We start from the raw sequence: 14,833 nt of genomic DNA, 5'->3' as shown, positions 1-14,833 counted from the left end.
CAAAAAACACAAATTAAACACACCAATTTAATTCACATAAAAATTAATGCAGTAATCAACTTTATAACAAACATTTCAAACAGATCCTCATAAAATCAGAATGTTCAGTAGATTGATTTTATTTTCTGAACTTTTTAAAGTTTTATTTTAAAAACTTAATAAAACAGAAATGTTCAATCTCCCAAATGTAAGTACAATAATGACAATAGAATAATTCAGTTGAATTGAATAATTTTAAGCAGAACCAAGTATGATAAATAATGTAATCATTCACAAGTTCCCCAAATGTGAGCTTCTTTCAAAACGGAAAAGATTTCAATGAACTTCTAAACCATCATATTACTCCTGGGTAGAGACGCTCCCATCAGGGTTTTTCCTGCCGGTTCTGATCACCATGAGGTCCGATCACTGCCGATCACAGATACCGATCACATGGATTGGCTGTTAATGTTTGGCTTTAGGTAGAAATGCTACTATGTGATCTGGCAAAATGGAGCCATAAAATCACCTCATTTAGACAAAAACATGTCCAATACTTGCAGGCTCATGGCTAATTGTTCTGATTCTGATGGCTTGTTTCTGACCCAGTAGAGTAATTCAGCAGAACACAGGGAGGAGGCAGAGGAACTCCATTTGTTCTCTCAGATTATCTCATGTTAGGACATAGAGAAAGTTACATTAAAACTTTTTTAAAGTTTCCTCCTCAGTACCGCGTAGCGATGGTCCAACAAAGAATTATTGTGATGATTAATCAGGTTAAAAATTGGCTCATTATGAAGATTTTTAACCATTTACACCTTTTTATACAGTTTTATACATTAAAAGATACAAAAAAACAGATTAAATCACTTGTTAGAATATATTTACAAAGTTTTTCCATCTATTTTTAAACTTTCTAACTTCTTTTCTGCAGTTCCAGGGTGAGTCTTTCTTCATGACTCTTTAAGGAATGAGAAGCTCAGCTCAATGTTTTTATCCAACCTTGTTATTAATCAGTGAAATAAGTTGGAGGAGAGACGTTTGGTTCCTGTTGCAGCTCAGTGTTAATCTGGTTAATCTGAGAGATGAGCTCCAGTCTAACACTGCAGTGAGGATTAAAACCGGCCAGACAAGGTGAGGGACGGAGGAGAGGTCACCATCAGGAAGTTTGAACCTCTGCAACAAACTGCATTTTAATCACAACCAGCTGCTGATTTTACTGGGTTTTGCTTTTTCCAGTTAAATCCTTTATTTTCCGGTTTGGGTTGAATCAGGTGTGGCCCACGTTGGCGCTGTGGCGGGTCATATCCATGTTGGTTTATTCACTAAAAACAGGTTTACTTTTTGTTATCAGATTTAAATGTAAAATATAGCAGAGATGCAGCGATCAGACCTTTTCTGTCCAACACTGATCTCCAGTTTTCATTCTGCTCTGATCTTCCAGTTCCTGGGATTTTTCCTCCAAAGAGAAAAATGTTCTGCAGGTTCTGAGTTTCAGGTAGAAGTTCTGAATGAAACAGAAAATATTAACTATTAAATATTAACTCAGCACAGAAACACTGAGGAACCATGAAAACAGAACCCAAATCCAGGAACCAGAGGTTCAGTGAATGTGGTGTTGAAGGTGTGGAGGAGGATCAGTGAGTCAGAGGAAACTCTGTAGAAGGACAGAATGCCAGCAGGACAGTCCACATACACTGCTACTCTGTTAGAGACAGAGGAGGAGGAGAGACGAGTTTCTATGTTATTGTGCCAGACAGAGTAACCATTAATATCAGAGCAGCTCAGACTCCAGGAATGATCATTCAATCCAAACCAACAGTCTCTACTGATTCCTTTCCTCCTGATTCTTCTGTAACTCACTGATATCTCAAGTCCTCCTCTCCACTCGACCTCCCAGTAACAGCGACCAGTCAGACCAGTTCTACACAGCAGCTGATTCCAGTCATCAAATCTGTCTGGATGATCAGGATATGACTGAAGCTCCTTCACAAATGTCACCTTCCTGTTGTCTTCAGACAGTTTGAGTTCTCTGCTCACTGTGTTTGTGTCGATGGTGAGTTGACAGGAATCTGATGGAGAGAACAAACACAATCCAGCTGCAGTTATTGATCATTTATTGACACTTTGATGATGACTCCTGAATGAGTGATGTGACAGTTTGAAGATGGTTGAATGTGAGCTGCTTTGTTGTCATGAATCAGATGAAAAACACACTTACACTTCCTCAGACCTGGTGTCAAGAATGGGACTCCAGCAGGCTCCACCCTGAAAGGACGAGGGGGGTCAGACCATCAGTCTCTTTCAGCAGCAAACATGGACATTACATGTCTCTCAGACACACATTGTCCTCCACTGAGACAGGAACAGTCCAACATTTGGATTGCAAACTGCAGTGGATGTAGGAAGGACAGTTGGTGCTGCTGCAGCACAACTCATTTCTCCAAACACAGGAAAAGCTCCAACAGAGAGGAGAAAGGAAATCCCTCAGTAACAACCTGAAGAAACTCACTGAAGCCTAAAAGGACATCAGGAAACTAAGGAAACATTTCTGGAAGCTCAACCTGATTTAATAATCAGCATTAAAATACAATCAATCTAAACTCTGACACAACACCTGGATACCTGTTCCATCCACACTCCCACACACAGATGAAGGAATGAAACACTAAACAGCCCTGCTGCTGAAAACCTGCTGTGGCCTCACTGTAATATCCAGAAATACAAACATTAAAAAGGAGAAGCTGCATCACATTCAACAAAGAGTTCAACAAGAATCAAAGATTTGATCTCTGAGCTCAGAGTCACAAACCAGGGAGAGGCTTCCATCATCACACACCTCTGACAAACACCTCCAACCTTTCAGCACTTCCTCTACCAACCAACACCACCAGGTGGCGCTGCTGCACACATTAACAATGAGACCAAGAAGAAGAAGCAGCATCCGGAATCCAGCAGCTGCAGTAATGGGTTGTGAAAGTGTCCAAGGAGCATCTGGAACCAGAACCAGCAGATCCAACAGTCCAGAGAGTCTTTGTTTGCATCTTTCCTCTCAGATTTCCAAGCTGCTCTGAGAAGGAAATGACATCATCATTATACTGATGATGTCACGCTCTGATGTCACTGATCAGGAGCTGCTGGACTTGTACATTTCCAGCATGGAGGACAGAGAAGATCTCAGCTCTAATGAGGAGCTGGCCTGCCTTCAAACTGATTCAGGGTCAAAGAAATATTTCCAGATGAAGTCAGACTAAAATGTTGGATTGTCCTGCTGTTGCAATCAGAGGCCAAGAAGAAGCTTCAAGTTCTTCTCCTGTTCAGCTCTACGTTCCTGTCAGAGACTTCAGCTCCTCATGAGGAGAACAACTAAAGCCTGGAACAGACTGACACTAACATCCTGACATCTCATCCCTGAACAAAGCTTTGCAGCATCAAGGTGACTCTTAGCGCCATATATGGACAGATTTCCTCTAAAGGAGGCGGAGCCTGGATTGGAGGAACCAGCAGCAGCTTCCAGGAACAAACCTTGGGAACCTCTGGAGGAGAACATGGAGATGAGATTCCTGCTTTAATCAGTGGATTCATTGATAGAAAACATGACGACTGAAATATCTGAGAGCTGCAGCTCCATTTTCTACAGATCTGCTGGAACATCAGATAGAAATGAAGAATTTCATCATTTCACATCAAATCTGTTCATCTTCCACAGATACAACTGAACTATTGACCTGAACTGGTTCTAAAGGTCTGGATGGTAAAAATATCCATTGTTTTTATGTCTCATTAGTTTCCAGAAAGAGTTGAAATGTTTGAGAAGCTTTTATCCAGCAGCTCAGTAAAGATCTCTCCTCTTTCCAACCTGATTTAGTCCATGAAGCAGAACATCTCTGCTGCTGCAGCAACAGGAGGAAACTTCTCCAGCTCTCAACTTCTACACTGTGACTGCTTGGAAACAGATCAGGGAGGAACAGCCTTTTCTCCAGGCTGCCTCCTCCTGACTCTAGTGCCACCTACTGGCTGTTCACCAGAGGTGGAGAAAGAACTCAAACAATGTACTGAAGTAAAAGTACAAATAAACAGACAAAAATGTTCTCTAGTAAAAGAACCACATTAACATTTTTACTTGAATAAATATTTAAAAATACTTAAAGTATTAAAAGTAAAAGTACTTGCTGAATGTTTTACCTAATGGCTAACACAATATCATTAAGTGTACCGATCATATTTAATTTTATTACATCAGTAATGTCCCATTTAATGATCAATGCTGCAGATAAATCATGTTTTATTGTGTTTACTCTCTGTGACAGTTTAGATTTAGATTTGTGATTCTATGCATCAGAATATCAGGATCACCTGAGTCTCTCTAACAGTCCTTAACTACAGTCATTTTCAATAAATTAGAATATTTATGAAAAGCGTTTCAGTAACTCGGCTCACAAGTTAAACACATCATACAGATTAATTCCCCACAAACTGTTTTAAAGCTTTTATTTGTTAATGATGATGATTTGTTGCTTACAGTTAATAAAAACATGACATTTCTGATCAGATTACAGAACAATAAAAAACCTTAATGCAGAAATGTGGGTCTGATGAAAAATATGTTTAATATTTGCTGAAGTTGTTTTAAAACCTGACAAACGAGCCTCATGGGAACCAACATTCTAATTTATTGAATATGACTGTAAATGTAAATATGAGATGGAGATTATTCACATTAATTCAGTAACCAGGATGTGGAGGAGTTTAACGTTACTGGGACATTCATGGCAGGAGACGCTGCGCTCCATGCGCCCCGACCGCAGTAATCAATGTTACTGCCAGTTCAGCTGCTTACAACTATTTAATTGTTTTATTTATTGCAGTCGATTTAAACTAGAAGCTGGTAAGATTACATAAAACTTCTCTAACCTAAATCAATTTATCACCAAAACTCAGACAGCGTTTAGCAGCTTAACTTTTCTAGATATGTTTTTCAGATTTGATGGTGAATTTTTGAAAGCTAGCAGTTCATGATATCAGGGAGGCAAAGGCGGCACCAGAATCATTGATTACTTTCAAACTAACCAACAAATCAAAAAGCACAAAGCGACTTGGATGTAACTTGTAACGCAACGCTTTATAGAAATGTAGTGAAGTAGAAAGTACAGATACTGTAAAATGTAGTGGAGTAAAAGTTCCCACCATTAAATCTACTTACGTACAGAAATATGAAAAATGTCCTTAAGTTCAGTAACAAAGTTCTTGTCCCAACAACCAGGATCAGGTGAAGGACCTCTGCAGTCCCATGATGCTTCCTCTCCCTCTTCTAAACCATCTGATGGGCTGATATCATCCCTCTACTTTATCAATAAAATGTTTTTCTTTCTCTTATTACGATTCATTATTTATCCTAAATGTGACGTCAGAGCTGTGGATCTGGAATCTGATTGGTCGGATGGATATTTCCCTGGTTTTCTCTCCTGATTCTTTTGATCATTTTCCAGATGTCGCCTACTGGTGGAGACCAAACTACTAAATGGATGAAATTGAAAAACTTCTCACTTTCTTTCTTTGCCTTATGAACTTTTTTGAATTTTATATTTTATTAAATCATGAATGTTGTGAGGTTTGATAAAAATCTAAAGTTCTTTATTTTTCTCTCTCAGAACTTTAAACATCCATTCGATCAACATGAAGTTACTTTTCTTCTCATTTTTGCTCCTTGGGGCTGGTTGGTCTGGAGCTCCATCAAATATTGTTTTAAAGTCCTTTCTGCCATCAGTAGATCATCATGGAAATCAGACTGAACTTCTGGGTAATGATCTCTGTCTCCAGATGAGGCATCTAAATATTTAATTATCAAATTAAACATTCAGCTTCAAACTAAATGTTTCCCAGCAGACTGACTAAAGACATTTCTCCCTCTTCCTCCTCTATCAGACCTTCTCTGCTCCTGCAGCAGGTTCCTCCATACCTGAGAGCTTCCAGTCTCCAGTGTGGATCCTTCAGTCCAGCCGACAGCAGCTTCACTCCTGAGTCTCCTGGATGATTGTAGCTCAGGTCCAACTCTTTCAGATGGGAGGGGTTGGAGGTCAGAGCTGAGGCCAGAGAAGCACAGCCTTCCTCTGAGACCAAACAGCCTGATAAGCTGCAGAAACACAATTCATCACATGATGAGAAAATGAGAACATTGAGGTAGAACCCAAAGTCTGAAATGGCTGGCAGAGTAGATGGATGGATTTGTAACATGTGGAATAAATAAGAAAGCCAAGCAACTGCTGGGATCTGTAATTATGCTTCTTTTTGTACCTAAGATGCAGCAATTTGTCAAGTGTCCAGAGTTACCTGAGAGTTTCCAGGTTGCAGTTTGGACTCTTCAGTCCAGCAGAGAGAAGCTTCACTCCTGAATCCTGCAGGTTGTTGTTACTCAGGTCCAGTTCTCTGAGACTGGAGGACTGGGAGCTGAGAACTGAGGACAGAGCTTCACAGCTTCTCTCTGAGAGGTTACAGCCACTCAGTCTGAGGAGACAGAGAGAAAAATCTGTTATTAAACAATTCTTCTAAATGTGTCTTTTTTTCCAGTCAACAATGTTCCTCTTTACTGATTTAAGGTTTTATATATAATTATGTTGCCTTTTGTTGTGAACTGGTTCAGTCTATAGATGGGCCTCCAGCCATGAAGGACTGAACTAAAGGCAACAAGGAGGCTGGCAAGAGAAATATTAAATTCCTCTATGAACTAAATTAATTCCATGTCAGTTTTAACAGAAAGAGTCCAATGAAGCCTGAGAATCAAGGCTGGGCTGAAGAACAGCATCAGGCTTAGTTTGAGGATCAGCATCAGAGCTGGTTTGAGGGAAAACACCAGCTTGAATCAAAGCAGAGCAAATCTGGAATTTCATCTTTCCATTTTTTAACTGTTGGATACAGAGATGGAAAACTGAGCAGCAACTGATAAAAAACTATTTTTTGAACAAGAATCAAATTGTTCAATAAAAGGATTGTATAAAAAAACTCCCTTTTGTTTTAGAAACAATTCCAACAAAACTAATGTGGGAAAAGTAGAAACAAATTTGCTCCTAAAACAATCCAAAAACAAGCACTAGCCAAACAATAAATATAGGGAAATTTAACCCAGTATTTAAATTAATGAGTTCTGAAAACACCCTACCAACCTGACACTAAAAGTTACTAAACACATAGAAAACACACTTTCAGAAGTCACCACAATTAAAATTGCAATCATAAATATCACAACATTGAACGGCCCTCCAAATATGTTTTAAACATTTTGTTGGAATAGGATGGGCCACCAATATGTTACGATCCTCATGTCATCACACAGAACTCACAGAATACAAAGTCCAGACCAGATGATGTTTTTAATAAAGAGGTTTTATTAAACCCAAGTCTGGACACAAAGTGGTTCTGGCAGTCTTGGTAAAATAAAAGAGTGAGAGAACGAACAAATAAGGCAGCAGTTGGCCGTCGGATTCAGGCCTCTGTGGGGCTCATACTGATTCTAATCTAATGTTCATAATAGTTATCTCTTCTTTCATTTCAAAGTATTTATTATTATTTCTACTGATATAATTAAATTCAAATTAAAAAAACAGCTTATTGATCCCAAAAGGAAATAAAATCTTCTTGTGACTCTTATTAATTCAAATTCTTCAAAGGATTATTTTAGATATTAATGACTGTTTAGTTTAAAATATCTCTTGTGGTCTGTATAACAGTGAATTTCAAGAAGGTTCTGACTTTATATTATATATATTCTAGATAAATTTCTCTACTTATTTCTCTGAATATAGATGATTATTTTAACATGTTGCTCATCCTCTTCCTGTTACTGAAACATTTCCACTTATTCTAGAATCTATAATTGCTCTCAGCCATATCTCTTCAATGCCAATAATATCTGTTAATGTAATTTATCTGAACAGTCTAACTTCCTGTCTATCAGCCAATCAGCTCCTTGTATTTTCTCAGTAGATCCATCAGAGGAAGCCCCGCCCAGCCCATGATGCTCCTGGTTTGTGAAGACAGAGAGACAAACTGAAGTCTGATAGGAAACAGTTTCAAACAGATTTTCTCTCTCCAACCTCTTGGTTCCACATGGAGCTATATTTGGCCCCCTGCTGCTCTGACTACCATGTCATTGTGGTTCCAGTAGATGGGTTGGATTCCCAGGTTCATACAGCACCATGTGAAAGATTAATACAGTTTAAATGGGCGGCTGTTTACAAAATTACACAAAGCTAACAGAAATCACTTTAGTTATTTAGCCTGTCATAAGACACAAAATGAGGTTAAAAATTTTATCCCTAAATTTACAAATGCTATGGTTGTAAACTATATATGTAATTATCAAATTACATATTTAGCTTCAAACTAAATATTTCCCAGCAGACTGACTAAAGACATTTCTCCCTCTTCCTCCTCTATCAGACCTTCTCTGCTCCTCCAGCAGGTTCCTCCATACCTGAGAGCTTCCAGTCTCCAGTGTGGATCCTTCAGTCCAGCCGACAGCAGCTTCACTCCTGAGTCTCCTGGATGATTGTAGCTCAGGTCCAACTCTTTCAGATGGGAGGGGTTGGAGGTCAGAGCTGAGGCCAGAGAAGCACAGCCTTCCTCTGAGACCAAACAGCCTGATAAGCTGCAGACACACAATTCATCACATGATGAGAATATGAGAACATTGAGGTAGTGTCCAGACCCTGACTGACTGACTGACTGACTGACGGACTTTTAACATGTGGAATAAATAATAAAGCCAAGCAACTGCTGGGATCTGTAATTATGCTTCTTTTTGTACATAAAATGCAGCAATTTGTCAAGTGCCCAGAGTTACCTGAGAGTTTCCAGGTTGCAGTTTGGACTCTTCAGTCCAGCAGAGAGAAGCTTCACTCCTGAATCCTGCAGGTTGTTGTTACTCAGGTCCAGTTCTCTGAGACTGGAGGACTGGGAGCTGAGAACTGAGGACAGAGCTTTACAGCTTCTCTCTGAGAGGTTACAGTCACTCAATCTGAGGAGACAGAGAGGAAAATCTGTAATGTAGAAACAATTCTACAAAATTTTAATTTTTTTCTACAAACAACAATGTATTTCTTAGACAAAGAAGGAACTATCTTATTTTATACATGCTTATGCGTTTTTTGTGAACTGATTCATTTTATAGTTGGGTCTCCAACCTTAAAGAACAGAACTACAGACAACAAGGAGTTTGGAAAGATAATTATAAAATTACAATAAACAAAATTAATTCAATTTCAATTTTAACATAAAGATGAATTTTGCTGCTTTAATATTCAACATTCTGTTCAGCTGCTGAAGTAAGTCTGTTTCTCTTTTGCGCGTCCACCCAGAGTGGGACACTTTGAAGAGACAAAGCACTAATATATAAACTGAAACTTTAATATATATTTATCTCATGATTAGCGTATTTCTATCTATCAAAAAACAGTAACAATCTGTGTCCTTACAGAGCTTTGTTGGAGGCTTTAACCACTGGCAGCAGCCTCAGAAGAGCCTTCTCTGAAGCAGAGTATTTCTTCAGGTCAAACACATCCAGATCTTTTCCTGATGACACTAAGATGAAAACCAGAGCTGACCACTGAGCAGGAGACATTTTATCTGTGGAGAGACTTCCTGAACTCAGAGACTGTTGGATCTCCTCCACTAGAGAACGATCATTCAGTTCATTCAGACAGTGGAACAAATTGATGCTTTTCTCTGCAGACACATTCTCACTGATCTTCTTCTTAATGTACTGAACTGTTTCCTGATTGGTCTGTGAGCTACTTCCTGTCTGTGTCAGCAGACCTTGTAGGTGTATCTGATTGGTCTGCAGTGAAAGTCCCAGGAGGAAGCGGAGGAACAAGTCCAGGTGTCCATTTAGACTCTGTAAGGCCTGATTAACAGCTCTCTGATGGAGAGATTTATGTTTAGAGTCTCTTAATAATAAAAGGTTCTCAGATGTTTGCGTTTCTTCCATCAGGTTGACTCCAGAGTTGATGAAGGTCAGATGAACATGAAGAGCAGCCAGAAACTCCTGAACACTCAGATGGATGAAGCAGAACACCTTGTCCTGGTACAGACCTCTCTCCTCTCTAAAGATCTGTGTGAACACTCCTGAGTACACTGAGGCTGCTCTGATATCGATGCCACACTCTGTCAGGTCTGATTCATAGAAGATCAAGTTTCCTTTCTGCAGCTGATCAAAAGCCAGTTTTCCCAGAGACTTGATTATCTTCCTGCTCTCTGGACTCCAGTGTGGATCTGTTTCAGCTCCTCCATCATACTTGACCTTCTTCACTTTGGTCTGAACCACCAGGAAGTGGATGTACATCTCAGTCAGGGTTCTGGGCAGCTCTCCTCCCTCTCTGGTCTCCAACACATCCTCCAGAACTGTAGCAGTGATCCAGCAGAAGACTGGGATGTGGCACATGATGTGGAGGGTTGGTGATGTCTTCATGTGGGAGATGATTCTGCTGGCCTGCTCCTCATCTCTGAATCTCTTCCTGAAGTACTCCTCCTTCTGGGGGTCATTGAAGCCTCTGACCTCTGTCACCATGCCAACACACTGAGGAGGGATCTGACTGGCTGCTGCAGGTCGTGTGGTTATCCAGAGGAGAGCAGAGGGAAGCAGTTTCCCCCTGATGAGGTTTATCAGCAGAACGTCCACTGAGGTGGACTCTGTAGCATCAGTCAGGATCTCCTTGTTGTGGAAGTCCAGAGGAAGTCGACTCTCATCCAGGCCATCAAAGATGAACAGAACCTGGAAGTGTTCAAAGCTGCAGATTTCTTTGGTTTCACTAAAGAAATGATGAACAAGTTCCACCAAACTGAACTTTTTCTCCTTCAGCACATTCAGCTCTCTGAACGTGAATGGAAATATGAACTGGATGTTCTGGTGGGCTTTCTCTTCAGCCCAGTCCAGAGTGAACTTCTGTGTTAAGACTGTTTTCCCAATGCCAGCTACTCCCTTTGTCATCATTGTTCTGATTGGTTGATCTCTTCCAGGTGGGACTTTAAAGATGTCTTCTTGTCTGATTGTTGTTTCTGGTCTGTGTGTTTTCCTGGATGCTGTTTCAATCTGTCTGACCTCATGTTCATCGTTGACCTCTCCAGTCCCTCCCTCAGTGATGTAGAGCTCTGTGTAGATCTGGTTCAGAAGGGTTGGACTTCCTGCTTTAGCAATTCCCTCAAACACAGACTGGAACTTCTTCTTCAGACCAGATTTAAGTTGATATTGACAAACTGCAACAAAATGTCCTAAATTAACACAATAACAAAAAACAGATATGAAAGAAAATTATCTTTTGAATTTGATTACATCACATTAGTAAATGTGTGATTTATGTATAATTTCAAATCTCTGAAGATATGCTCTTACTGCTCTGCAAATGGTCAGCTAGCTTTTCCTGCTTCATCCTCCTCAGGAAGTTCAGTGTGATCTTCATCACTGCCTCTCTGCTCATCCTTCTCTGTTCTTCATCCTCACCTTCCAACACCTCATCATCATCTCTCTGATTCTCTGAACGTTCTGGGTAATCTGGACTCAGAACTTTATGGATCTTCTTCAGCTCTTTCTTCACAAAAGTGACAATGTTGTCCTCCAGTAGCTGGAATAGAATAATAGATGAAGGAAACATCAGAGTGAAATCATGGAGCCAAACACCAGATGCATGTTGGACAGACTGACAGTCCTCTGGTCTACAAAGTGCAGCATGACAGTGACTTTGAACAGAACTCATGGAAAAGTAGTTCTTTTTAATTTACAGACCATAAATATGGAGTCCAGCTGTGTTTGATACTGCTGGGCAGACGGACCACTGGGAACCTCTGAGCTCTGCTGGTCCACTCTGTGGAGGAACCAGGAACAATTAGGAAGTCAGGAAATATTCATCCATCAGTATTCACAGATGGAATCACCAAGAGTTTGACATTAAAATTCCTTCACATCACATAAAAATAATATAAAGAACTTAGGAGGAAGATTAACTACAAAAATTTAGACCAGTAACACCAGAATCACCCAGTAGACATTTTACAAAGTTGGTGCTGAAGTTGGTTTTCTAACAGTCCACACTGTCAGCAGATCTGATGCTGGTGGAGACAGTTTCCCAGAGCTTGGAGACAGTGGAAATGAAGGCTCTGTCCACACAGGTCTTCAGGACAGTGTGGGAAATCCATCATGTTTCTATGAATAGATCTGAGGTGATGTGGACATGGAGGAGGTCATGGAAATGTCTTCCATAGTCTGACATGGAGCCAGGAAGCAGAAGAACATCATCATCAACACACCAGAGATGAAGATAAGATGGTGTTTTCATTAGAACAGAGCAGCTGATTTTTCCAGATAATGGATCAAACCTCTCTGTAAATATAACTGGGAACATCTGGGTTCTTACTGGTTCTATTTCTACCGTTACAACAATTAGTAACAGCTCACCTCTGTGATGATTGTGGTCCAGGAGATTTAAAGTCAATCTTATTGTGGCACAGAGGTCATTTTGATGAAATAGTCAAGGTAAATTAATACTGTTTTTGTGTGTGGGGGTGTGTGTGTGTGTGTGTGTGTGTGTGTGTGTGTGTGTGTGTGTGTGTGTGTGTGTGTGTGTGTGTGTGTGTGTGTTATTTCCTAGTTGTGTCGCAGTCTGACGTGGTTGCGAAGGGGGGTCAATATCACTTCGCCGTTGCTAGGTGACGACAGTGGTGGAACGGATGTTTTGTGTGCTCTTTTTCTAACAGCTGTGTAGTGATATCGCTAACGGAGTTACTTTGTAACAATTATTAAATTAAAATGTTGCAGACTCAATCACAATATCTTGTTTGATTGTTTGCCACCGTTACATTATGATCCATTGAATCATTGCTTTTGAAGGAAACACAGCTGGGTTCTGGTTCTTCTTCTTGTGTGAAAGTCTGATGGAACCTAGTAAAAACAACTCATTAAAAACTTTCTGTGAAGTTCTGTTTTAAAGATTAATTTTATTGTGACTGTTTGTAAAATACAGAGTTGTGAGACACAACAGAACCAAACAGATTGTCAACTTAATGTTTTAAATGATTCACATCAGAACCGGTCCAATACTCTAACATGTTCCTGATCATTGATGCTCCTGAATAATGTCCAGCCTTGTTTAAAGAGCAGAAAGATCTGATTCTGAGACAAGCATGTTAGTTTGAAATATATGAGAGAATAGTTTGGTGATCTTAGTGTTGAGCTCTGACATGGAGACGAACCAGGAATCATTTCCACTCTGATCATCCAAGGAGGATCTGATGGAGCTTCAATCAGAACCAGATGGTCCGTTAGAGACACAGAAGCCCACTGCTGAATAAAGATCTGCATGATAATTTATTTAGTTTAACAGTTTAACTGTATAAATGGTAGATAATGCATCATATTGAATGATGTTTGAAACACGGAGATGTAATAATAATCATGAAATTAATTCATAGAATCATTTTTGTGTTAATATTAATATTGTACAAAATAAATGAATACATTTGTTTTGAAAAAAAATAAGTTGATGCTAAACACAATAAAATGTAATTAAATGTTTGTTATTCAAAAGTCATGTCAACATAATAGTTTATGGAATTGTGTCCTGGTTTAAAAGTGAGTTTATTCTGGTTAATTTTTTCCAGGATTCATCAGCAATAATTGCTTATGTATGGTGTCAATAACTGGCCAGTAGGGGGCAGTATCACTACCTGAATGATGGTTAAATTGATCTCAGTGAAACATCAAATCTAATTTTAAGACTTCTGTAAACTAGATGGACGTGTAGAAGCTCTGGGTAAAGATTGTTAATCTAAATGGACCTGATTAATACTCAAGTTATTTAATTAATTTTTGCAGTAGCAACAATCCATTTGGACTTTAATGTCTCCATGGTATCATGCTACTATGGAGACATTAATATCATTGATGTAATGCATATGAACAAAAAAATAACCTGAAATTCATTCCAATGTTCCCATGACAACAGATTTAACGGAACTTGGTATCATCACACGGTCACAATAACAGATATAAACTGAACAGTTACAGTTCAATTTCCTGAGGGAGTCTTCCCAAGGGATCAATAAAGTACAAGTCTAAGTCTAAGTCTAAGCAGTTAGAAACAGCTCACCTCTCTGATGGTGGAGATCCAGGAGATTTAAAGTCAATAGGAAGACCCTTTGACCTGTCGCTCTTAAAGGACACACAGCTGGGTTCTGGTTCTGGTTCTGGTTCTGGTTTGAGTCTCTGATGGATCCTGACAGAAACATGATGATTAAAACTTAATCTGTTCAGTCTGGATGAAGCAGCAAAGAGGAGCAGCAGCAGCTTCATCACCACGTCTGTTCTGGCCTGATATAGTGAACGCTGTGTGAAAAGGGCTGTGGACAGTTAGAGATGGTGACCTCACCTCTGACCTTTGCTCTGGCTCTCATCTTCCCCACACAGAGTGGTTTTAGAGGGAGGGACTCCCTCCTCTCTGTCCTCACACTGATCCATGCTGCTGAATTCACATCAGCTCACACACACTTTCTACCTTCACCTGCAGAGGAAACACACATCATTCATCTGCACATCAACTCTGATCATCCTTTACATCATTAGAGCTGGAAAAAGATCAGCTGCTCCTCCTCTGATTGGCTCTTCTTCTCTGCTTCATATCAGTGTCAGGTGAATGCAGTCAGACAGCAGAGAGGCAGAGGAAGCTGCCATCAGCTGCTGCACTTCTACTATCAGTCCACTAGATGGAGACATGGAGCAACATTTACATTCACTGATTCAACCTGAACAACAGGAAGTATTTTAGTTTGTTAATTATTAATTTCTACAAGTGGATTATTCGCTCCATTAAAG

General features: G+C 39.7%; 1 protein-coding gene across 1 annotated transcript; it reads right to left on the bottom strand.

Annotated features, from left to right (window-relative positions):
* Positions 1 to 1,448: 1,448 nt before the first annotated feature.
* Positions 1,449 to 14,479, bottom strand: LOC116724464 (NLR family CARD domain-containing protein 3-like). Its single transcript, XM_032570183.1, has 9 exons — positions 14,391 to 14,479; positions 14,112 to 14,237; positions 11,753 to 11,831; positions 11,366 to 11,591; positions 9,450 to 11,241; positions 6,310 to 6,483; positions 5,939 to 6,112; positions 2,201 to 2,247; positions 1,449 to 2,051 (listed from the first exon to the last, which is right to left on the bottom strand). The coding sequence occupies exons 1-9, from the start codon at positions 14,477 to 14,479 to the stop codon at positions 1,525 to 1,527; spliced, it is 3,234 nt and encodes a 1,077-aa protein (XP_032426074.1). The 3' UTR covers positions 1,449 to 1,524.
* Positions 14,480 to 14,833: the final 354 nt, after the last annotated feature.

Source organism: Xiphophorus hellerii, chromosome 8 (assembly GCF_003331165.1).
Source record: "Xiphophorus hellerii strain 12219 chromosome 8, Xiphophorus_hellerii-4.1, whole genome shotgun sequence".
Taxonomy (NCBI): Eukaryota; Metazoa; Chordata; class Actinopteri; order Cyprinodontiformes; family Poeciliidae; genus Xiphophorus; species Xiphophorus hellerii.
Note: the sequence above shows the minus strand (reverse complement) of the source record. Positions and strands in the feature narration are given on the sequence as shown.